The 24,333-nt window shown below is 38.3% G+C and overlaps 4 protein-coding genes across 5 annotated transcripts in view; 2 read left to right on the top strand and 2 right to left on the bottom strand.

The window, feature by feature from the left end:
- necab1 (N-terminal EF-hand calcium binding protein 1) overlaps positions 1-6,698 on the top strand; it is a 29,632-nt gene extending 22,934 nt beyond the window's left edge. Inside the window, exons 8-13 of the mRNA XM_014005835.1 lie at positions 1,195-1,271; positions 1,354-1,401; positions 4,213-4,325; positions 5,245-5,322; positions 5,826-5,917; positions 6,064-6,698. Of these exons, the coding sequence (XP_013861289.1) occupies positions 1,195-1,271; positions 1,354-1,401; positions 4,213-4,325; positions 5,245-5,322; positions 5,826-5,917; positions 6,064-6,092 (437 nt within the window). The 3' untranslated portion in view covers positions 6,093-6,698. The remainder of the gene's footprint in view (positions 1-1,194; positions 1,272-1,353; positions 1,402-4,212; positions 4,326-5,244; positions 5,323-5,825; positions 5,918-6,063) is intronic.
- A 1,225-nt stretch (positions 6,699-7,923) lies between these two features.
- Positions 7,924-16,234, bottom strand: pip4p2 (phosphatidylinositol-4,5-bisphosphate 4-phosphatase 2; the record flags this gene model as incomplete). The annotated part of the gene is given in 7 exon segments (XM_014005829.1): positions 7,924-9,161; positions 9,594-9,684; positions 11,258-11,310; positions 12,059-12,182; positions 12,272-12,378; positions 12,835-12,983; positions 15,833-16,234. Coding segments are annotated over 7 exon segments (774 nt in total). The 3' UTR covers positions 7,924-9,017.
- Positions 14,355-20,512, top strand: si:ch211-57n23.1 (uncharacterized). Of its 2 annotated transcripts, none has more exons than XM_014005833.1 (4): positions 14,355-15,625; positions 17,872-18,082; positions 18,470-19,024; positions 20,166-20,512. In XM_014005833.1, the coding sequence occupies exons 3-4, from the start codon at positions 18,477-18,479 to the stop codon at positions 20,305-20,307; spliced, it is 690 nt and encodes a 229-aa protein (XP_013861287.1). In that variant the 5' UTR covers positions 14,355-15,625; positions 17,872-18,082; positions 18,470-18,476; the 3' UTR covers positions 20,308-20,512. The 2 variants fall into 2 exon arrangements, with proteins under 2 accessions (XP_013861287.1, XP_013861286.1); XM_014005832.1 differs by having other exon boundaries at positions 18,466-19,024.
- Positions 20,513-22,865: 2,353 nt separating this feature from the next.
- On the bottom strand, positions 22,866-24,290 carry chrac1 (chromatin accessibility complex subunit 1). Its single transcript, XM_014005834.1, has 3 exons — positions 24,015-24,290; positions 23,722-23,848; positions 22,866-23,608 (listed from the first exon to the last, which is right to left on the bottom strand). The coding sequence occupies exons 1-3, from the start codon at positions 24,165-24,167 to the stop codon at positions 23,529-23,531; spliced, it is 360 nt and encodes a 119-aa protein (XP_013861288.1). The 5' UTR covers positions 24,168-24,290; the 3' UTR covers positions 22,866-23,528.
- Between the last annotated feature and the right edge of the window lie 43 nt (positions 24,291-24,333).

The raw sequence follows: 24,333 nt of genomic DNA, 5'->3' as shown, positions 1-24,333 counted from the left end.
CTTTAAATGTATGATTCAATGCAACAGAATAAACACATTTAAAAGGTGAAGGATAATATTATAATATTTGTCCTGCCCCTGAGCTGTTGGCTTTAAGTAACTGTRGCTCCCTGAGTAATTTAGTAGAACAGTCTTGTATTAATGTCTCAAAATAATCTGCTTTAAAGCCACCATTGACCRTAAACTACATCTCCTGCAATGCATGTTGATTATGTATGGGAATTCCCTGTTGGAAAGTGGGAGAGTTCAAAATTCAATACTTACTACAACTCAACAGTGAGTAAAACTCTCGTAATGCTTTTAATAGTATTTCTGTATTATTTATTTCATTTGGTCAGTCGTAGACGCAGTACTTGTCAGTGTTTTTAAGAGGATGTGTTAAAACACTGTTTATATGCAGGAAATACCAGGTAGAGCTCAGTTATGATTTGTTATCGTGCTCAGTCGTAGCAGTTTGACAAGAAACATGACGGTTTCTGTTTAGTCAAAGTTTCTTACCACTGAGGGCCACCATAACGCTCACGTGGCCCTYAGTRAAAATGGGTTTGATACCTGYCATAACAGATGCAGATTATTCATTAAAACTGAGGTATTTTTGTCGTCTTTCACCCAGTGTGTCTCTGTCTGCTGTAGAACTTTAGATCTTCTCTGAAATCCCACCCAAAATACGAAAAATGCTAAATTTTCAACAGTTTTATTTTCTTCGAAATTGTCATATACCCTAGATTTCTACAGTTATCTGCCGCTAACAGCTCAATCATTTTAAGAGCTGTAGTTTCCACACARCGACTGTTTCAGTCTGGTTTTGTCTGCCTCTTTTTAACCTGGCAGTCAGGGAGTGACAGACATRTATCTGAACATAATGAGCCACTGATTTTTTAAACGAATGTTAAATCGGCTTGATTCATACGTTTTGTTCTTGTAATCTTCATGTTTATTYTTGTCCTCCATATTTTTCAGTCTTGCTTCATTGTACTTGTCCCTTCGATACGACACCTATGATTACCAGGAGGTCCATGAACAAAGACAAGACTCAAAGCTTTTCTATTGATCGGCCTGGTTGAACAATAAACACAGTCACTACTTAAAATAGAGGAATCRATGGAGGAAGATGTTTTGGAACAAAGTCAGTGTATGTGGCTCCTCTGTTCACATCCAGCTCCCCTCTTTGCTTCTTCCTTTCTCTCCCCTCAGGTGTTTATGATGAAGACTGTCAGTGGACGATCCAGGTCAACAGGCTGCAGAAGCTTATCGACCGCCTGGAACAAAAGGTCACTTGGCCTATTTGTTGCTGATTTGTATAACTGATAAAAAAAAGAAACTTGTTAAATAACATTTTCTCCGTTCTCGCAGGAGATTCGTCTGGAGCCAGTGGAGGAGGAGGTTGTGGAGAGCAAATCGGTCAGTTCATCCACTTTACTTTACTGTGAACCTGGTGTTTACAGCCTCGCTCGGTGCATTGTTAGACAAAGAGGCCACACTGAGCTGGGTATCTATGCAYACAGTTTCAGTCAGAGATATAATAAACGCAACATGAACAGGAGTTAATGTTTGTTTTAGCTTCAAATTGATGTAAATACACCAACAACTAAAAGATATCCTCCTGGCTTGCGGCGGTGAGGGCTGCGATCATGTGAGTGTATTTTTAATGATGCTCGCAGCGTGCCGGTGTGTGAAAAAACCATCAGAGTCCACGTGCCAWACAACAAAAACACATTGCTGTCGCCAGTCGGGATTCGTGTCACTCATTTCAGAGCTGAGAAATGCTTCTGTGCCGAGGAGTAACTGTGAAAATCACATTAGTGACAACGCTCACGGAAAGATGTCTCCTTCCAGCTTCTATTATAGATAAACAAACAGGTTGGCTAACATGTAATGATGCAATAAGTTCATCTAAGGAAGAATTTTAAATAAAATTTAGATACTTTGGGAAATGTTTTCATTGGGAGCTATTGTAATATCCTTACCTTTTTTAATATTAGCAATATAAARCAGATGCAACAGTACTTTTATTGCAGGGCTAGTCAACGTGTAAYTGTGTCTAGGTGAGCGGCAGAAAAGCAGCACTCTAGGCAGTTGCTGGCTCGAAAATCAAATCCTTAAATAGTTTCCTGCATCTTTTCATGTTRGAAGAGTCGGTGCTCTCGAGCCACGATGCAAAAGTAGTTTTATGTCCCAGATTGGGACACACTGATCRACACTTACTCTCTCTTTCTCTGTTTAAAGTATATGACTGCAAATACAAGACTGGACCTTAAATTCAGTTAATAATACACAGAATTTCCTTCACTTCTGTGCCTCTGATGTCTTCTACATGCCCATTCCACATTAATTATAGAACTTGCAGAATTATATTCAGTTGTGTGTTGCAGAAAGACGCACAGAGACACACAGACTGCTCCGAAGTTTGACGCTAGAAAAGCTTTGACAATTCACCATGAAAATGCTTGAAAAGTGCTTGAATGTTCCTGTGGGGGAAAAGTGTACAAACCCTGCAGAGATAATTTGGCAAATTTTTCATGTGCACAACCCACACACTCAGCTCTACTGCACATCCCACAAATGCATGTTCCTTACAAATGTGGCGCCATTTAAAAGGGAAATTAACAGGCTTTCCAACAACATAAGATTTATTGCCAAGAAGCATTGTTACAACAAAGAAATGATGTACTAAACACTAAGTTTAGTTGGGTTTATAGCAGGGCTATTCAACTGGTGGCCCGAGTGACCAAAGTTCGGCCCGCCAATTGGTTCATTCATCTCTTAAGCCCAAACTCCCGCTTTTCTACTTTAATTGCTCTAAGTTCTTTTAGTTAAACATAGACATGTTTGGTATCTATAGAAACTTCAGAATCATGGCTAGAAGCTGGTAAAAACATTTCTATAAACACTCAAGACAGTTAAAACTACAAGTAGTTGAAGATAAAATGTTAAAAGTGAAAATAAAATTGTCAGAGATGTCAAAATATTATTTGTGTCAAATAGGAGGCAAAATGTGTTCTTTTTGTTTTTGATCATGTTTAATTATCACTACTTTTATAGGGTTCTGTATGTTGTATTCATGATTAAATGCATCAAAATAAACTAATTCAAAGGTAACATATCTTTGTAATACTTGGTTTATTTACRTAATAACTTTCATTGCTGGATGATYGGCCCCTCAGCTGTTGACCAGCAGTAACTGTGGCCCCTGGAGCAATTAAGTTGAATAGCCCTGGTTTATAGTCATTATATAATAGATAAAACAGGGGTTAGAGGACAAATGTCTGACTTACTAAATTTGGCACTGCTATATAATGAATTTTTGTACAGACTCAAACACTACATTCACTTGTTCTCAAGTCATTTTGAAGCAAACAGCCCCGCTTTAAATGACCATAAAGAAAAACATACGTTACATTTAGTCTCAAATCAACACTAAATAAGAAAACTTAATTAAATATTTATAATTAGCTTGGGGTTTTTTTTACACTGGAAGAGATAARCTAATTAAAAACGGTCCATCATAATGTCATTATTCTTTATTTCTGCTATTGTTTGCCGCTGCTTGTTGTTGATGTATTCATTAATACATGAAATCTGATTACTTTTGAAATAATTACAATAGAGATCAACCGGTGTACGTGAATATGGCATGTCATCGTCACGGCTCGTTACAAAAATTGATGCAGACATCGGTGTGAATTAATCAATAAGTAATTGGCTGAACGCCACGCGTCACTCAGGAGAAATTGGCCGGTGAGAAAGCCGATAATGACCAACAACACGAGCCTGATGTGTGACTTCGTTTTTWATGATCTGAGTTCATCGGTGTCTTTCTCCCAAATTAGCTTCAGAGTAGAGGACACACACAGCCAGGTTTCCATCATTTCATTGGCTCAGATTAACCTGCAGGAGTCTCATTCTCATTAATGCACACGGTGTGGCTGATAGCCAGCAGCCAGAGCGTTCACTTCCTGTTCTCATCTGCCGCTGAGTCACAATTAAACCAACTGTTTTCTTTTTTATTATTATTTCCTGTTCACACGTTTGTTGATTCTTAACATTTTCCTCCAAGTCAAATAGAAGGTCAAACTTCACCTGCATCAATTTTTAATGTTTTGTTCTGCCRGAGGATTTCTGAGCTCTCGAACAAACCCAACATGCTGTTGTCTGTGCCAGGAGCAGACCGTGTGTTTATGTGTGTGTGTTGTGTGTKTGTTGTGTTCACAGCACATCCTAATAGTGCAGCGGCAGCTCTCGGTGCTGGAGGAGGAGCTGGAGGAGTTCCGTTTGGCTCTCAGGCAGTACATGGACTGTGCCTGCGCTCAGACTGGATGTCTACAGTCAGTTCACTTCTGTCACGTRGGATTATCAGCCACGCACTGTTTGGATTTTATGTTTTATTATTTTATGACTGGCTAAATAACATAATGAAAGATGTGGAAAAAAACATTTAACAGAAGRTCTGGAGGATCTAAACATCCTCAGTTTTATGGTTTGAAAAGTAACAAGAAGGAAGCAAATTGTCATTTCGAGACACTTTTTTTTTTGCTGTCACAACTTTAAATCAATAAATAATGAAAAATAAACCTATAATCTAACACCTATAAAATATTTATTGTCATAAATAAGGTAAGAAAAAAGTCTCTGATGACAAATGTTACACAACAACTTTCTCTGTGTTTTCTGTTGTAATATGTGTTAAAATGCAACTTCTACTAATTTGTCCAATTAATCKGAGTCTTTATCAGTTCTGAGATTTCAGAAACATCAGATGACTCAGATCAAACTGAAGAAGTTCTAGGAGTTAATTAGCATCATATTGACTTGGGACAAACGAGAACATTTGACTCCTGGAGACTATTTCAACAGTCAGAAAATTGAAGAAGATTAGCATTGATTTTATTTCTAACATTAAGACTCAAACTGTCTGCAACTAAAACCATCTTTAAGTCAAATCAGTGTTGCGTTGACTGTTAAATCCTGCAGCATGAAGGACATTTACAAGCTGCGACAGTTTATTCTCTAAAGATTTATTCATTGTTTTTGCTCATTTTTTCCTTGAAATAAAAAGCAGATGTTGCCTCTTAGCAAACTTTACCTGTAAAAATATCCGAAAAATATATTGTGTTGTAAATCCACACAACTGATGAACCCGTTGAAGCAAACTGCATGACTTGTTCTGTCTTCTCTATTTCTCTCTCTTTTCTTTCTTTTTTGTTTTGGGATTTTTATTTTATTTTGTTGTTTTTTTTTTTGCAGCATCGCAGTTCAGCGCCTGGCTAACGAGTCCCACTTCATTCTCTATGAATTCTGGGAGCACAACAACGTGTGGAAGAAGTAAGAATCTGTTTATGTCACAAGGAAAGTACACTGCAGCTTGTTCCCATTATCTGAGTTATTTTCTTTATCCTGCCTGGACTTGTTAAGGAGATGTCTGAGTAATAAAACACTTTGGTTACTATAATTACCTCCGCTAAGCTAGCGTTACTGCTTGTATTTTTGTTTCGTTTCGTGCACAGAATTACTCCAWAAGTCACGAACGAATTTTCATAAATATTTCATTAAAATCTACATCTGATTGAATATCTATATTGAAGAAGATTAAACAAAATGGGGAGGGATTTTATCCAAATTAAAACTTTATTAAAAATCTGTCYAAAAAAACTGATAAATTTTTTTATTTTGTGCTTTCATTTAGATTACTCATGTTTGTTCTCATGAGGTCATTTTAGACTTATAAAAAATACATRAATTATATTTTTATATATTCTGTTGGCTGATGAAGGTGAGGCTCAGGTGAAGAGTTGTCATCTCTTTTTATTTTGGTTTCTGTTTTTCAGTCACCTACAGACGAACTACAGTAAAACCTTCCAGAGGGGGAACGTGGACTTYTTGGAAACTCCTGAGACCCTTACTACCATGCTTGTTCCTTGTAAGAACGTTTTACATTCAGTCATTATAAAAAAAGGTTGAGGTGTGAAATAAACTGCAGTGGAGATTGAGAACAAAATGAGGGGTCTGATATTAACAGCATGAAAGAGTTTTGATCATTTTGTTTCTTCTTCATCCCCCCTGCAGCCTCATGGTGGGTCCTCAACAACAACTGAAACAGCACCCCCTCGCCGTTCGTCGCAGACAGGTTTGGAGACCTCCAAACCAGAAAGCCCCACACACACACAGGTCCACACACACTGACACAACTTGTGAAGTCATGGTGATTAGTATTTATGACCTCAATGTTCCTTCATAGTTTGATAGTAGCTGAAATAGCTCAAGTGTCTTAGAAAACAGCTCTTTTTATCCTAAAAGCCATGACGTCAGCAGACAGTGATCCAGCTGATGGTCTGACATCTTCACTGTGTTTGTAACATCATCTGCAGAGGTCCAGAAAACACCTCGAGAGACAAAATATGTGTTTGTGTATTTATAGCTATTTTTGTGAGGACATTGGACATCTTAGCCTCAGATAMTGTTTTAAAGAATCTGCTTTGAATTAAGTTTAGAACAGCGATTCAGACACTTCGTTGCGATCATTATTTTTCGGGTTGTGTCTTGAATGAAATGTCCTCATGTAAACAGACATGTGTGTGAAAGAGTCAGGATAGGGGGTCTTAAAAAGATACAACTGTAGCAGCTCCTGGGAGCTCATAATGTCATATTTATTTGTCAAATTGAGACAAARGTCCTAAATAAAGATATTATTGTGTATGATGCGTACATTTCCTTCTTGCTGACCAAACTCAAGAAGTTCCATTCATTTAAATATGAACATTAAAGTGCCAGTGACATCCAATTTTTTGTAATAAATATGAATGCATTTTTGGAAAGATAACATTGATAACACATTGCAAAAGAAATTTGCCACTGCTGAGATGAACGGTTGTTGAGATATTTTCATATGAAGAAACAGGAAGTGATGTCAAAGGGGAATGTCTGCATGTGAACAGAACGTTGTTACAAAAGCTAACAACACAGACTGTAGAGAAGAGTCTGATGTTTCTTTAGATTATTTTGAGTCACTATCATAGAGGTGAAGAAAATTTAATGTTTAAATAATATTCTTTTAATAAACAAAGACCAGGGTAGTTATTTTATTAAAGAGTTCCCCTTTGATGTCACTTCCTTTTTCACTTTGGCTGAACTAAGTTGTAAAGGAAAAAGGCCAGTAATGTGACAAAATGGGTAAAATCATGTGTATTATGCCAATTTTTTTYGGTTTAAAGATGTTTTATTTGACTTTTTGTATTTGAAGGATATGCATGTCACAGGTACTTTAAAGATATGTATGAAACTCCTTAACTCGCAACAGGATTTACTTTAGTGATGATTAAAAGTAAAATGTTTTACTGAACTGATCTTAGTTGTTTTTACATTATGATTTAACTCAGGGGTGTCAAACTCAGTTACATAAAGAGGCTAAAATTTAAAACTTGATCCAAGCAAAGAGCCTATTTCTGTCAATATTTATTGAAAAAAAATGTGATATCATTCTTTCTAAATTACTGTATGTTTTAAGTAGCATTTAGAAATGACCTAATGAATAAAGACAAGATTTTATCATAATCCAGCAAATCATGTAAAAAAATAGAAAATTTCACTGACATTAAAATAAGAAAAAGATCATTATAATTGATTCTCTGCTGCTCTTTCCAAATAAAAATCAAAGATTACTGAAAAATTCTAACTTCGTTTTCTTGGCTTGAAAGTTGGCCAGCTGTCATGCAGAATGTGACAAAAAGAGAAAAATCTATTTCCATTTGAAAATTTTATCTTTTGGGCCAGATAAATCGTTTATGAGGGCCAGATTTGGCCCGCGGTCCTTAAGTTGAACAGGTGTATTTTTATTATTTCTTGGCAAACTGCACCACAGTGTGGAAAATCAGCAGCACTGCAGCTTAAAGTAAGAAAACTGACAACAAAAAAAAAATAAAAATCCAAACAGTTTTTATGTTTTATTGATAAATTATCATTTTTAAAAACACCCATGAACCATTTTCTTTCCTTTTCCCACCTCTCACACTACTCACTTTCCCCTAATACTGAATTTAAGTTATGTACAGAGANTTTTTTTTTTTTTTTTTTTTTTTTTTTTTTTTTTTTTTTTTTTTTTTTTTTTTTTTTTTTTGCTTTATCACATTCAAAACAAGGTTCAAACTGTGCCTACTGGTCACGATACAGACATGGGATGTTGGAGGTCGGAGAGCAGCGATACAAGCTCAGGGAGGAGGAGGAGGAAGAAGGTTTACATTCAAACTCAGGATGGAAACGTCACAACCGTCCTCTAAAACAGAGTGAAACGCCGCCTCGCTGACACGAGTGGGTCGACATGCAAAAGGCTCGAGTCAGAYCAGGAGAAAATAACCTGAAGGGGTTATTGCTGCGATGACTCGGGAACAGCAGGCACACAAAAACAAACAAGAGTCAACACTTTAATAAAAAGTCATCTGTTGATCTAAAGCTCCTCTTTACTAACACTGGGCAGCAAAGTTGGCACGCATGGGTTTTATAAGGACAATCTTTTAAAAAATGATTTATTTTAGCACTAAAATCAAAAGGTAATAGTATTTCTGAGTACACAGGCAAGAGATGAGGTTACAATACAGTATGCAGGAGTTCGACTAGCAGCAAAACAACTCAGAATTGCATAAAAATGTAGTGGGCAAAACGGTTGTCTCAGTTTGGTCTGGTCAGAAACAAAAAAGTGGACGCCATCGTGTCGGTCAGTAAAAATACTGTATCCTTCCATGGTTTCCAACATAAAATAAATCCCAATCCTCCATTAATTTAAAAGAATTTAGAAAAAAACCTAGCCAGGATGTGGCGCACCAGACTGAACGGCAGGCAGTGGATTCGCTCAGCAACTCAAACTGTTCCAGACACAAAACAAACAAACAAACAAAAAAAAGACGACTTCAAACCAGACTCCAGACTCTCTGCACTTCGCCAAACCTCAAATCCGGGGGGGGTCTCGGAAAAATGACAACTGAAAGCGAAAGTTTGTGGGTTCCAACCAGCCAGGCACGGCTCTGTCTCTAGGCGAAGCTGTTTTCCGGGTAGCTGACTTTGATGGCTCCCCAGTAGCAGGCCCGGATCAGGCAGATGAGCCCCAGCAGGTAGGCGAACGCCCAGGACACGTAGGTGGCGTTATAGCGTCTCGCAAAGTCACGAGTACCGACCTGTTTTCACACAGGAGAAACACAAAAAAAAACCACTTGTATCACTAAACCCTTTTTTTTTTTACATGTCGAGGCCCCACAATCAGCGTTATTAACTAACATGTTTTAAATATTKTTATATTCCCAATTTTTCTATAAACTGTTGACAAAAAGAACAGAACAAAAGAACTCAAACATATCGAAAAGCTCTCTTTAATTATTATAAATTATATTTTAAAATAATGATTGATTTAAAAACATTTATTAGTTTTAATTTTTAATATATTTTTCAACTTCCCTCCAGCTTTCTGCGGCACCCCCTGGTGGCCCTYACTTTGAAAAACACTGCACTAAAAGCAGCTTTTATCTGTTGTTTTTGAAAAATTCTGTTAATTTTAACATTAAAGGAAGAAAAAGAACATTATTGACATAAACCAAACAGGTTTTACTTACCGTTAGACCGACTCCGATGAAAATGCAGATCATTCCTACGGTTATATAAGCACAACAGCGCCTCCTGGGAAGAGCACTGCCAACAGAAGATCTGCCAGAGGAGACAAAATAAATAAATACAAAAACAAAAAGAACTTGTGAATGGAAAAAGAGATTAAAAACACTTTAGWTGTTGTTTTTCAATCTTGAGTGTTTTGTCTTCTTACAACATTAAAATGATCAAATTTCTAGGAAAAAAAACTGTTCATTAACAAATTTTATTACACATTAAATATAACTAATGCCACAATATTTTTATTTTAATCACTCCAAAAATTCTGGTGATTTTCCTTCACAGACCTCTGACGTTCTTAWGAGTCAAAAAAAATCCCTCTCATTTTTACTTTTCCAAGTAAAATAAAGTTTGAGGACGGTCACATGTTCAGCTCTCAGTCTCGTATCAATCCAGACTCATGCAGAAACACACACGAGGTGCAGACTGGCAGCTTTTCTTCCTTCCGAGCCGTCACATGCCTCTCATGTGAYGGGACTCCAGCATTTTTCAGGGATAGCTGGAATTTGGATGGCTTAGGGGGGGCTGACCACCTGATACTCGGCCTTTTCTTTCCCTCACATTTCTCATCCTTCACAGCTGCAACCGCAACGTTAATTTCACCCGTGAACAATAAGAAGCACAACTTCAAAGATGCTGGGGCTGCTCTTTTTTTTTTTAACATTCAGAATCACTTTTTGAGTTTGCCATTTGAAATTAGCTTTGGCAGCCATCTTGGATTTTGAATTTGAATTCAGATTTTGTAAAGATGTTTCTTGGCTACTGCTACAGCAACTTTCAGCTGTGTGTGTTTAAAAATGGCTMAATTATAGCTCTTTTTGAAACTAGCATTAGCAGTTAGCTGGAATTAACAATCAACGTGTTTTTTTTAATGATTCAGACAATCACACAGCCATTTGAAGTTAGCTGTGGAGRCCATCATGAATGTCCAGAGTAGTTTTATTTACGTGTATGTGCCCCTCTAAAAACCACCTGTGTAGCTCCGCCCCTGGTGGCAGAACATCGCTAATAAAATGACCAGACTGTCCCTTTAAARAACTTTAAAAGCAGAATTAATGAGCTTTGTCGTGTTTATGAGCTCAGGTTCTTACTGCTAACAAAAGCTTATTATCTGGTTATTTTGTGTTCAGTTACAACCTGTTGTTTTAAACATATATTTACCACATTAAAGCCCATAAATGAATCAGACAGGCCGACTCACTTCCTGTTTTCAAATCTGCTCTTAAAAACATTTTTTTATCTCCGTGGAKTTTAACTCAGTTTGAGATGATGATCTTAAAGTTTTTATAGATTTTATTTTTATGATTGTCTCATTTTACTCAGTTTATTGGTTTTTTTTTTGTTTGCTTGTTTTTATCAGTGTACAGCACTTTGGCCAACGGTGTTGCTTTTAAGGTGCTTTATAAATAAAGTTGTATTGAATTACGATCATAAAAAACAAACCTGCAGAGTCTTGAAAATGTATACACATAATGCAGCATATTAAACTTAATAAAACTCGATGAGGACTCGTAAACAGATTTATTTAGGATGCTGACCTTTCAAACTAATTAAAAGACAAAATTTAAAACATTAAAACTGAACGTTAAACTTACAAAAACTTGAAACTCACATTTTTTTGCAGTGGGGACACTTGGCTAGTGTGTTAAATCGAAGCTCCATCCACTGGAAGGGAATAAAAGAATAGATTAATAAAATATAACTCTTAACATCTTTAACAAACATGCACACGTGTGCAGGCGAACACTCGACGACGCTGTATTTTAACAAGAATCAACACAAAACTTACTGAGAAATTACCTGTTTAGATTTATATATTATTTTAATTAGAGTTAAGGTTTAAAAAGCAGGCTGATAATGTTGAATACATGGCTCCCCACACCTGGCTTCAGTATAAACAAGATTTAAAGATGATGYCATCATAAAAGAGAAGATATTTTTTATGATTTCTGCTCAAAGCGTGGAGTTCAGAAAGTCATATAATCATCAGCGTGCAGGTTAGGCTGTTGTCAGTACGTCCAGCGGTACGAGCAGATTTCTCAACCTCTCGCTGAGCCGGGGCGGAGCCGTCGCTGGGGAGGCCAGACATCGGCTGTAAAGACCCGACGTCCTTGCTGCCCTGCAGACGCCGCGAGCGACAACGTGCAGGAGGTGAGAGGACAACAGCACGGATTTGGAAAAACACAAATCGGGATCTTTACACTTTATATGAAGCAAAGGTTCCTGAGTATCAAAGTCAGTCATTTTACACGAAAAAGGAAGCAATCTGCTAAAAGAACAGTGGAGATGCTCATTGGAGAAGCAAGAAGTTTAAAAAAATGCAGATTGTTTGCTGATGCTACATAAATAAAGGCTCTCAGAAGGACTTAAAAGAAGGTACTAACTTTTTATTTTTGTGGGGTGGGTTACGTACCAGGAAGGTGTTGCCGCAGTGACCGCAGACCACCCTCATCCCCTCGGGTTGGATGGGCAGCGCGGGCTGGGCGGGTTGCTCCTCGGGGATCACCATCACCGGGCTCAGGTTGATGATGCGTCTGCTGTCGAAGGAGCGGAGAGAAGTTTGTGATGAGTCAGAAAGATGATCCAAAAAAGGAAAAAAGAAAAAAAGAAAGCAAAAGTTACCAACCAGTTTGGTCGAGGACATCCTATCCTCCGGGATGTGTCTTTACAGATGAGCAGGCAGTTGCAGGGACACCTCACGTACTTCTTCCCTGTTGGGGGGTTCTTTATGGGCTGGGACGTAAACACGATCAAACATCAGCTTTCTGAGAAAATAAAAACTCAACAGCAGCTTAATTAAAGCTTTTCAGACACGACGCGTGAAATTACACCTGTTCCAACGTTATTCTGGTATCGTGGATTCATGATTTATCGTTTTAGTAAAATATATTTGCGCTAAAAGTCCCACTTTAATTTATTTTTTTTTTCAGAATCCAATAGCTAAATCTCAGGAGGAGCTCTTATTTTCTTAACGATCCATCGTGTGGTTTGTTGTGGAGGAAGAGGATGTCTTAAAAGCTCTCATCTCCATCATGATGAGATGGTGGTTACAGTCAGTGAAAGGTTTTATTTCACTGGTCAATATCATCTAATAGTCCAAAAAATTGACACCGGTTACAAAAACAGACCTGGTTTCATGCTAAATTCTACAGAACACTTATACAGGAGCGATCTTCAGCCTCCGCTCACCGTAGCTTCGTTGCAGACGGTGCACTTGACCACGTGCTGATGCAGCTTCCCGTCCAGGTTGATGATGGATTGGCAGACGCGGCAGTTGATGACGGGCACGCCCCCGGCGTCGGGGCTGGCGATGGCGGTGTACGGAGGAGGTAGTTCAGCTTCGAGGAGACGGGAAAACACACGAAATATGACTTTTAGCAGTGGAAACATAAACCCAAAAGATTCAGCTTCAAAAGATTTAATTTGCATTCAATTCAAAAAAATATCTTACTAACATAAAAATCCTCCAAACAAGTTTTCTTAAAAACATTATAAAGCCAATACAAATATTTTCTCCTCTTTATTCATATGTTTGAATTCAAAAAGCCCCTCTCTCGCTGTTATCTGAGACCCTTTTCATCCCCCCCTCAGCTCGGTGCATCGACTTGTCCTAATGCACATCTGAAACCAAATACAACACATGCAGGTTTTGACTCAATGTCCTCTGAGGTAAAACGAGATGATGCTACTACAACAGCTAAAACAATCAGCTCGTACCCAAACATCTGCTGGGCTTCATCCTGCACCTACCAGACGCAGAACTCCCAACAAGATAAGCAACTTTTCTACTGGCAATAGTTGCTTCAACAAACGCTAAACACCTGTCAGGTAAGTCTCAAACTTGGTCATCATCTTCTTGAATAGTAAAATGTCACCTTTATTTAAAAAATGAACGCAACAACAAAATGCATGAAAATATATGCTTCTCTAAGAAAATAACAAAAACAAAACAAAAACAAGAAAGATGGCGGTTACTAAAAATAACATCCTTTATCCTCACAATGAGAACTTTAGGTCAGGGGGGTCAAACTCAGTGACACAAAGGGGCCGAAATTCAAAACTTGGTCCAATTGGTTCCGACAATATTTATTAAAGAAAAGCTATAAAACAAATTATCCTTAGATGTACAAATTACCTTTTCCAAATTGTGTTTTATGTAGCATTTAGAACATACATGTCCTAATAAAAAGAAAAAAGATTAAGACACACCATTAGCATTTATTTCTTATACCTTACACTTTACCAAAAAACTTTTAGATTTATTATTTCTTAGAGATACATTTTATCACAATCCAGGAAATCAGATTAAAAAACCCTCACTAAAAATTAGAGTTGGGCATAATCGTATCGTGTGCAATTAATCGTCACAAAAACATCAATCGATTATTATTTGGCACTTGACGATGAATACAATTAACGCCACCAGGCAGACTGACAGGAGATTTCCCCGGTCAGTCCGCTCAGTGCTCCTCTCCGCTTCAAATATGACGAACATTTAAACAAAAGTTCTGTAATTTATTTATCAACACTATTTAAAGTGTGAAGTATAGCCTAAAGACTGTGATTTCGACACAATTTGAAAAAGATTTTTACGAACAGCAAATCTTTCCCACTAAATTGGTCATGTGACTAAGATAAGGATATCCAGGGACTCCAGGGGATTAATCGTCAAATTAATCATTATCTGCTAAATACCACAATTAATCATGATTTTTTTTGCCAATATCACCCAACCCTACTAAAAATCTAATCATTTCACTTTAAAATAAGAAAAAAAACCACAGCAAATGATGATTAAAGTCACTTCTCTGCTGCTCTTTCCACTCCAAAATCAAAGATTATTGATTGTATTTTATTGGCTTGAAAGTTGGCCGGCTGTCCTGAGAAGAATGCACTAAATTCAGTGACAAAAAAAAATCACAGTTAATGTATTAACTTTGGAGCTGGTTAAAGTGTTAATGAGGGGCCAGATTTGGCCCGCGGGCCTTGAGTTTGTGCTTTAGGTCAACAATGAGCCTCATTCATGAGTTTTCAGCACAGCAGCAGAAATGAATTTAGATAAAACAGCAGCCTCCAGGTCTGAAAAATGAAGCCACGATATKCAAAACACTGCAGTTCCTCAGCTGGCCACTTGAGGCATGCTCCTGAAACTGAGTCAACACAATGTTAAACAAGCAGCTGATTCTCTGTAATCATCTTACTTATTAACAAACTGTTAATATGCTGTTTTATACAACTTATTTATATGAATTGTAATTTCAAATTAAATAGTTACGATGAGGCCACTTTTTACTAATAAAATGTAGTTTTTTTTAAAGTATGTTACTGAACTGAACCATTTTCCACTTTTACAAGAACATCACATATTAGACTAAATTAATACGATTTACAAATTGGCTGAACTCTCAGTGGAATTAGCCAATAATCCAGTCTGCAGAGAGGCAGGAGAAAGTAGGTCATGGAATTTCCCAACATTCATTCAGGATTTACCTGTTTCATATTCCATTGATCCTCAATCCCGTGAGGAAATCTGTCAAATTAGACCACTTTTTGATGATGTGTCTGAATTAATTAATTCATTCGTCTAATCTGGGTGAGCAGCCTCCAGCAAAAAGCCAAAGGAGCAGAAGAGAATGTGCACGTGTGTGGTCATGTTTTTCCCAACTTGAAGTGGCTTTGATGCGACTTTTATTTTGAAAATGCAGAGTAAATGTCCAGCAGAGATCACACCTGAGAGATGATTGGATCTGCAAAGAAATCCTGCAACGATTTATCTTAGTCCCAGCTCTATTGTGCAAACAATCAGCTGCCATCTATGTCTTTAAATCTGTTTTTTTAGAGGACACGTCAAGGCTGTGGCGTGCCTTCATCCTCTTCTTCCTCCAACAGTCAACATGAACGCCCACATCTGTGGATGATTTTTGCTCATCTTTATTGTTGTGAGCCTGCAGGACCGTCTCAGGCCTCGGCGGGTCGTGATGTAAGCATTTCTGCCCTAACAAACAAACTGCAGGCCCCTCTTCCAACCTCGCCGCTCCGGTTCTCCTTCGGGTCTCACGGGGCAGAGCTCCGGCTTTCCCACAGAGGCCCTTGTTCGGTTTTTATTTACGCACAAACCCGATCCGCCCTGAAAATGATTCAGCACACAGGCAGAGAGCTGCGGGGCTGTGTGTGTGTGTGTGTTTACCTCGGGGACTTGAATCCTGCAGGTACGGGGGAGCGGTGGGGGTCACATTCTCCGAGTTGGGGCCCGACAGCAGCGGAGACCGCTCGTCCATGCCGTCGGAGGCCATGTCGTTCACCGCGACGAGTGACGGGAGGCGCCCGAGTCTTCCCGCGGCACGTAGAGGGTGACAGCCAGCTGCTGCGCTTGTCGGTGCCGAGCTGCTCACGACCAGAACGGCGCMCCCCCACCTCCCGGTGACGCCGACGACGGGAGCCTGGAGGAGGCGGGGCTCTGCGGTGGGCCCCGCCCCTTCAGTCCCTACAGCCGCTGGCGAGGGCGGAGTCTATTTAATGCTTAATGTGGTGGAATTTTTGCTTAAAAACCATTGAAATCACACTATACACTTTCTGTTTGTTTTTTTTTTGTTTTTTTTTTGTTTTTATTTTACGTACCATGTCTGCAATCAAACTGCTTTTCTTTTGCAGTTTGCACAGTATTTTAGCTGATTTATGTTCATAATTTTACAGGTATTAGACAAAAATTGAAAAAGATACTAAACTGAATATAAACCCATTTTATTGGATGAAGCTGAGAACAAATAATACAAACTTTGCTCAAACTGGTTGAGAAATGAAGAAGTTATGCTATAAAAAAGATGCAAATTTTGGCTCTGACCCAATCAGATTATACCATTTTTTGTGGGGCCTTAAATTACACTTTAAAGTTTTGTTATTTTTTTATGAAGGTTGCTCAGACTGTAAAGAACAGTTTACACTAAAACATAAAACAAACAAAAAAACTCACCTGTCCCTGTAATGGAGGATTGTCACATACCTAAATACTTATATTCACCTTTGTTTATGAATACTTTTCTTACATAAAAAAWTAATACATTGAAATAGATTCAGTTTGTTCAAAAACACCATCCTCTACTTTGGCCCACTTAATTGCTTTTGTCTTAATATGTCGCTTTTAGCTAGCATGTTACTACTTTTAGCTTTTAGCTAATATTTTGCCACTATAATTTCATCTTTTGATACTTTTGCTATTTGCTTTAACGTGCTGCTTTTAGCTCCTGGTTTTTGTTGCTTAGAAGCAATTTCTCATTTTGACCACTAGATGGTGCTGTAGATGTACTGAACTTTTAGATCCAYAGTTTAATTATCATTTTTATTTTATTTATTTTATTTTATTTTATATGTTACTTTGATTTAATGTAAATAAACTCCAAAACAGAAAACTAACCAGTTGTGATGGATGAAGCATTTGTTCAGGGTGATCCTGGACGCCTCCCTGGGGGGGGTGGGGGGGTGAGGCCTCTAACTTGGAGGAGACCCCAGGGAAGACCCAGGACACGCTGAAGATGATGGATGGACATCTGAGTCTTTAAAAAGTGAATTAACAAGCTTGTCATCCTTGTTAGAAACCAGTTTCTAAAGCTAAGTATAATCTGTTTATGCCACCTTCTTATGCAACAAATTTATTTATTTATTTATTTATTTATTTATTTATTTATTTATTTATTTATTTATTTATGGTCTTGGTTTGAAGAGAAGCGGTGACGATAAATCCATACAGGTCATTGTGCGTGATCGATCTGTCTATTCCCATTTAATATCACTAGCATTGGTTAAAACCACTGTAACTTTGTTCTGATTGGATGACGTTTTAATCTTTTATCAGTCCCACATGTTTCAGAGGTATTACAGAAGAAGTTGGACAATCCCTCCTTAAACTTCCTGTCTGTCTGCGTGCCTCACGTCATGTTCTTCCACAGCAACTACAGCAATTCGTGGTTGTTTTTGCCAAAAATCTGTCCCATTCCTTGTTGCTTATGTCAGAGTGCAAACGTCAGACAAGACAGCATGCATTTCCTGGAAAACTGGAAAGAAACTAAGTGTTGTGTATTTGGAACAAGTTCTTTTTTTAACTGCATAAATCTAAAACAGATTTGTTTTTTAGGTTGCCCTCATTGATAGAGAAAAAACAGCTTGCCAGGAAAAAAAAACTAAATATTTAGTCTTTGAAAAATAATTATAAACCTCTCTCTTTTTTTAAAGAAGCTTTAAAATGGCCTCATAAACACCAGGAGCTTCACACCTTTGGAGTTTCACATCAGTCCCGCCGCAGACTTCGGCTGCTGAAACTGAGCCAGTGGAAAACAGTTCAGGCTGCAGGCTGGAGTCGACTCATTTTTTCCAACATCTTCAGGCTCCAGAGGAGAGCTGCACACACACACACACTGCTCTGTCACTGGTGTTCCTCGACAAGGTAAGACCGTTCATGAAAAATACACAAATGTTCTGTTGTCATTCGGAGTGAATTTGTGTTTGAATTTGTCCGAGTCGCTGCAGTTATTGTTGCTTTTCTGTTAGATTTACAGCTTTTATTTGCAGCACAGCCAAGCTTCTTTGTTGCATCGTTTACTCTTATTTTGAAAGAACACAACCAAAAGAAAAGTTTCCATGTTCCACTCACTTTTTCACAAACTTGCAGAATGTTATTTCTCTAGAATTGAGTGAGTTCCACTTTTATTCTTTTTTCTCCTAGGTCCAGTTGTCTTTTAAAGGCTGACAGCTTCTATAAGCAGAAAAAATACCAGATAAATTGTGGAAAATGGCTATAAATGTTATTATAGATGCTTCCTGTCTCAGCCAGGTTGGAGATGCTCCGGGGGACTGTGAAAACCTGGATCTGCTTATCCTGCTTCCTCCTCCTGGGTTCCTGCTCCCCAAATAAGGATGCAGAACCAGCAGGACCATGGCCCACTTCCCCMCCTGAGCAGGAGTCAGGGGAACCAGACTTGGAGGACTGGGAACTGGGTTCTGGATCAGCTCTCCTGCACCTGCTCCACAACTTCCCTGCAGACAGTCCCTTCGTAACCAGCTCCCCAGAAAACACGGCCAACTGCAGCCAGCACTTCTGGTTACCGCCTTCCTCTCCAGTCTGCTGGGAAAACGTTGCCAGACCCGAGGAGTTTGCCCGGTCCCGTCTGTTTGTCCTGCAGAACCGAGCCGCCCTGCAGGCCGTGTTCACCATGAGCGGCGTGGRGGATACGGGACTCTCCTACAACCACCAGGCCAGAGAGGAGGTCCTGGGGATCCACTCGGACCACCAGAAGGTGAAAGAAACGATGCAGACCATGGAGAGTGTTTTCATCTCTCTGAAAGAGAAAAGAAAAGAGGCGAAGCAGGAGCAGGGCGTTTTCACCAGGTGAGGAAAAATAAACAGGTTTCATCTTCTTAGGCAGGAAAACATAACATTAGATCATTTAAAGTGGGTTCAATGAAAAAAATTTTTAACAGTTAACATCTTACCTGTTCCAGATAGCTCTTTAAATACACTTTGATTGGAGAAATAGAGTTTAATTCAGACTGGAACGATGAGCTGACAAGTTTGAGTGGAGCAATAACAAAATAACTCCAATCAAAAGTATCAGTTTCACCCAAACAACTGTAGCACTTYCTGTGCAGCTTGCAGCACTTCCTGCATTAATATCATAAGCAACACAAAAACAATGACAATGCAAAAGTTGTATTAGTTGTGAATTTATTTAAATTTGAATATTTTTAAGAGAACTTTGTTTTGGGCTCTAGCTGTTTAATGTTTGGCTTGTTGTCTGTCACTTTGGCTCTTTCTGTAAGTAAACAGAAGCACAATATGGCTGRCATCCGGTCACATAATCTGCTTACAAATTAGACACATAAACCATCAGTATGAGAAAAATAATGTGCAGATTTCAGTTGTGTTTTTTTAAATTTGTCCCATCTGACTTAGCAATGTCTTTAGTTGTTCACAACCATTTTCACAGAACCCCACTGTAAAAGGTCTGAACTATCCTTTTAATGCAGCTTTTACTGAACTTTTACTCTTGTTCTTAAGACTACTGGAGCTGTCTAATCTGAGCCAGACATTCAGCTGATAATAAGATAATAAAACACATTTTAATAGATTAAAACAATTGTTTTTAACACTCTGCTTTTACTAGTTTGGCTTAGTTTTGTGCCCATTGGAGACTCCATTTGGCTAAACGTTAGACAAAATGAGAACCAGACATGAACATTAAAATTAAATGTTCTGTTTTATTACCATGACTTCATTCCACAGACTGCACAAGGAAGTAACTATTGAGTTGGATTTAGAGCCAACTCCAGCTGCGATAGTTAAATTTAAATTGCAATTAATGGGTTATTYGAGAAGTCTGGAAACAATATTGCTTGTTTAGCTCAAACTTCCAGATGAGCTGAAACATCAGTCTGAAAACTTAACAGAGATGAAGAAAAAAAAAGCTTTTCTCTTTTAAAGTTTGTAATCTCTTGTAAAGTTTTAACTTCTGATTTCTTGTCCTGTTCAGCTTGAAGAACCGTCTTGCCGTTACAAGAGATGTTTTAGGGTGGAGAGAAGAGCTGGCGAACAACCTGGAGAGGCAGCTTTTTACTTTAGAGAGGACGCTGCTCAACAGTCAGCTTCGACTCAGCAGACTCATCAGTCAGTGAAGACTGTGTGATGCTTATCAACTCTCTCGTTCAACCATTTTTGTCCTTTTTTCACAAATTATGCATCAAAACCTCCATCTTGTAGGACATTATGACCTTTAGCACTTCAATATTTTATACTCTTTGAGAAATTTAGCTTTTTCTGCCATGTTTTGTTTTCATTGAAAATAAATGGAGCTGTTTTAAACATCTTAAAACACTTTTATATTTTCACTGCTCTTTTTACTTTATGTTCTGTTTTTTTCTTCTTTGTGCTAATTTCAGCTTCCTTCAACTTCAGTTTTGCTTAATTTAGCTTTTTTCTGATTTTTTTAGACATTCTGATCTTATCTGATATTCTTCTGCAAATTTCAACTTTTTGTGCTTCTTTCTATTTCATTTTTTATGTTTCTTTCAGGTGCTTTCTCATAATTTCAGCTGTTTTTTGTGTTTTTGTTACTTTTTAGCTAAATAGAGCTTTATTCGGCTACATTCACCTAATTATTTTAGTTTCTCACTGCTTAGTTCAGTGAACATGTGCTTTCCTGTATCTGTGTGGTAATTTCAGCGATTTCAGMAACTTTTTTGTTGCTATTTTTAGGCTAGTTTTTCTAGCTATTCAGCTAAAATTGTTCAGCTTTAAGCATTCACGCATTTTCTTAGGAAATGGAGATTCTTAAGTTTAAATTATGAGTGAATCTGATCAATGCATGCTGAAGTTATTTTTGTGAAAGAATTTCCCAAATAATTCTTAGTATTTAAACTATTCATATATCAAAATGTTCAGCTGGATCAGAAACTACGTACTATGACTGTTTGTTTCAGTAATTTTTATACTTTTTTTACTTTATTTACAAATACTGTATATTCCCCATATAATACATTAAAAATACAATAGGATCTCCTCCTTTAAAACATTGTTAGCATTCCTGCTCTATTTTTGTTTTCATGTCCTCCTTTTTAGCTTTTATTTTTATGTTTTTGCTTATTTTAGAGTTTACCGAGTCAGGCTATTAGCAACTATTTTGCTGATTTTAGCTTCTGTTCTGCTTGTTTTAAACTTTCAGTTAAACTTCAGCAGACGTTTCAAACTCAAATTGCTGAATTTAATTAATTTAAAATATACACTCACTGGCCACTTTATTAGGTACACCTGTCCAACTGCTCGTTAACACTTAATTTCTAATCAGCCAATCACATGGCGGCAACTCAGTGCATTTAGGCATGTAGACATGGTCAAGACAATCTCCTGCAGTTCAAACCGAGCATCAGTATGGGGAAGAAAGGTGATTTGAGTGCCTTTGAACGTGGCATGGTTGTTGGTGCCAGAAGGGCTGGTCTGAGTATTTCAGAAACTGCTGATCTACTGGGATTTTCACGCACAACCATCTCTAGGGTTTACAGAGAATGGTCCGAAAAAGAAAAAACATCCAGTGAGCGGCAGTCCTGTGGGCGGAAATGCCTTGTTGATGCCAGAGGTCAGAGGAGAATGGGCAGACTGGTTCGAGCTGATAGAAAGGCAACAGTGACTCAAATAACCACCCGTTACAACCAAGGTAGGCAGAAGAGCATCTCTGAACRCACARYAYGTCGAACTTTGAGGCAGATGGGCTTCAGCAGCAGAAGACCACACCGGGTGCCACTCCTTTCAGCTAAGAACAGGAAACTGAGGCTACAATTTGCACAAGCTCATCGAAATTGGACAAGAGAAGATTGGAAAAGCGTTGCCTGTCTGATGAGTCTCAATTTCTGCTGCGACATTCGGATGGTAGGGTCAGAATTTGGCGTCAACAACATGAAAGCATGGATCCATCCTGCCTTGTATCAACGGTTCAGGCTGGTGGTGGTGTCATGGTGTGGGGAATCTTTTCCTGGCACTCTTTGGGCCCCTTGGTACCAATTGAGCATCGTTGCAAYGCCACAGCCTACCTGAGTATTGTTGCTGACCATGTCCATCCCTTTATGACCACAATGTACCCAACATCTGATGGCTACTTTCAGCAGGATAATGCACCATGTCATAAAGCTGGAATCATCTCAGACTGGTTTCTTGAACATGACAATGAGTTCACTGTACTCAAATGGCCTCCACAGTCACCAGATCTCAATCCAATAGAGCATCTTTGGGATGTGGTGGAACGGGAGATTCGCATCATGGATGTGCAGCCGACAAATCTGCGGCAACTGTGTGATGCCATCATGTCAATACGGACCAAAATCTCTGAGGAATGCTTCCAGCACCTTGTTGAATCTATGCCACRAAGAATTGAGGCAGTTCTGAAGGCAAAAGGGGGTCCAACCCGTTACTAGCGTGGTGTACCTAATAAAGTGGCCGGTGAGAGTATACCCTAATATTTTAGCATTACAGCCAATCCCAGGTTGAAAATATAAGTTAAAAAGTCATGCTGCTAAAACAAGTCTCTAAAAAAAACTTTCAAAACCTCCATCAACTCTAAGTAATTACCTTTTGGTGGCATTAATCTAAATTTTTTATCAGATCTAAACAACAGATTTGTAAATACATATATAGGATGTTTTCTAAATCGTACAAGTTTTGTAAAAACCCTTAACTATTAGTCTGAGGTGTACATTTTTATTTGGAAAARCATATCTGCAGCTCCTTTAGTCACACTTGAAACAAAAGTATTTCTGATATATTCAAGCAATTTCTGTGCTTTTTTAGCTCAAAATATAACCTCGTTTCAAATAGGTTTAAATTATAATCAATAAGAATTTGTATTTAGACTCTTATATTGATGTTTAACATTTCTACAATAAAGCTTTAACCCAAACTCTGTTTTAGGACAGTAGGAACTCTGTAACAGAGGCAGCTGTCAGGAACAGGTTTCCTTGGTTTATCACAGTCTGTTAAAGAGAAATTATTTACTTCTGATCCATCATGTAAAATTTACCACGCTGCTTCCAGAAAACCCTCAGCCTCTTCAGGTGGGAAGGTCGAGTACTGCTGAACTTAGATTTTCAGACACTTTATCCAGTACAAAATATTTATTTTGCAACGCAAAAATAAGAAGAATGTGTTTTTGAGATTGAAGTTGATCTTCTTTTGATTCTCAGTTTGTTCCCTCGTTGCTCCATTTTCTCTAACTTCTTATTTTCCAAAAATCTCTACACGAACTCGGTGCGTCTAAAAGCACAGGTAAAGTTCAAAGTGTCTCTTCTGAGTCATTTTGCTTGTGGAAAGATGTGACACGTGTCCAAATAAGATGGAGGTCATTTTCTTGTCAAAAATCAGCGTCTTCATCTTGCATTTGCTCCAAAGACTTCAGGTAATCTCGAGCCAAGATCTTCTTCGGCAAGATATCTGTTGAGTAAAAAGATTCAATGAAATGTTACGTCTAAGAAGTAAAGTATATCTAACATACTGGACACGGTGAAGCTTCACAAACATAATAAATAGTTTTAAAGTCAGGTCACCTGTGAGAAAGTGGAAAGTGTCGATCGTCTCTGCTGTTTTAGCCAAGTCACTGTATTCCAGAGTGTTGGTTTCCCCTCCGGAGCTGTTGGTGAATGAAGTCAGAGCCAAATGCTGCACAAACAGCTCCTTCAATAGAAAAATATCAATAAAAAAACACACGTCAGCAACTTAAAATTCAAACTAAGGTTTAAACACAATCGAGCTAACAATGCTAATTCCTGCTGATCCCAGGGATGAAACAGATCATTTATTAACTTAGCTAGCGGTTTAGCATTCAGCAGCAGCTACTTACTGTAGCCTTGGTGGTGAGGAAAAGAGCGTCCTGGTTGATGCTGGAGACATCCGGGGAGCTCTTCATGATCAGCCGGACTCTGGAAATCGGCAAAGAAATGGTCTTTTTGGCCCCGGAAGTTTGGTTGTCTTTATCTGGTGTACTTTGAGACATTTTTAAAGTAAACGCAACCCCAGACTCAGAAACAGAAACTTCAGGATTGTTTTGAATGGCGACGGAAGTAATTTCTTCTTCTCCTGTTATAATTCATTTGGCGGCCATTGTGCAGGACTGGCGCCATCTGCTGGTGATTGAAAGCTTGCTCACAAAAGTTTAGTAG

The sequence above is a fragment of the Austrofundulus limnaeus genome, unplaced genomic scaffold, assembly GCF_001266775.1.
Source record: "Austrofundulus limnaeus strain Quisiro unplaced genomic scaffold, Austrofundulus_limnaeus-1.0 Scaffold32, whole genome shotgun sequence".
Taxonomy (NCBI): domain Eukaryota; kingdom Metazoa; phylum Chordata; class Actinopteri; order Cyprinodontiformes; family Rivulidae; genus Austrofundulus; species Austrofundulus limnaeus.
Note: the sequence above shows the minus strand (reverse complement) of the source record. Positions and strands in the feature narration are given on the sequence as shown.

Excerpts from the sequence above, each read along its gene's own strand:
- chrac1 (XM_014005834.1), bottom strand. The coding sequence starts at position 24,167 with ATGTCTCAAAGTACACCAGATAAAGACAACCAAACTTCCGGGGCCAAA. Across the intron at positions 23,849-24,014 it reads TCCTCACCACCAAGGCTACA|GAGCTGTTTGTGCAGCATTT; the intron begins GTAAGTAGCTGC and ends TTTCTATTGAAG. Across the intron at positions 23,609-23,721 it reads CACTTTCCACTTTCTCACAG|ATATCTTGCCGAAGAAGATC; the intron begins GTGACCTGACTT and ends TTTACTCAACAG.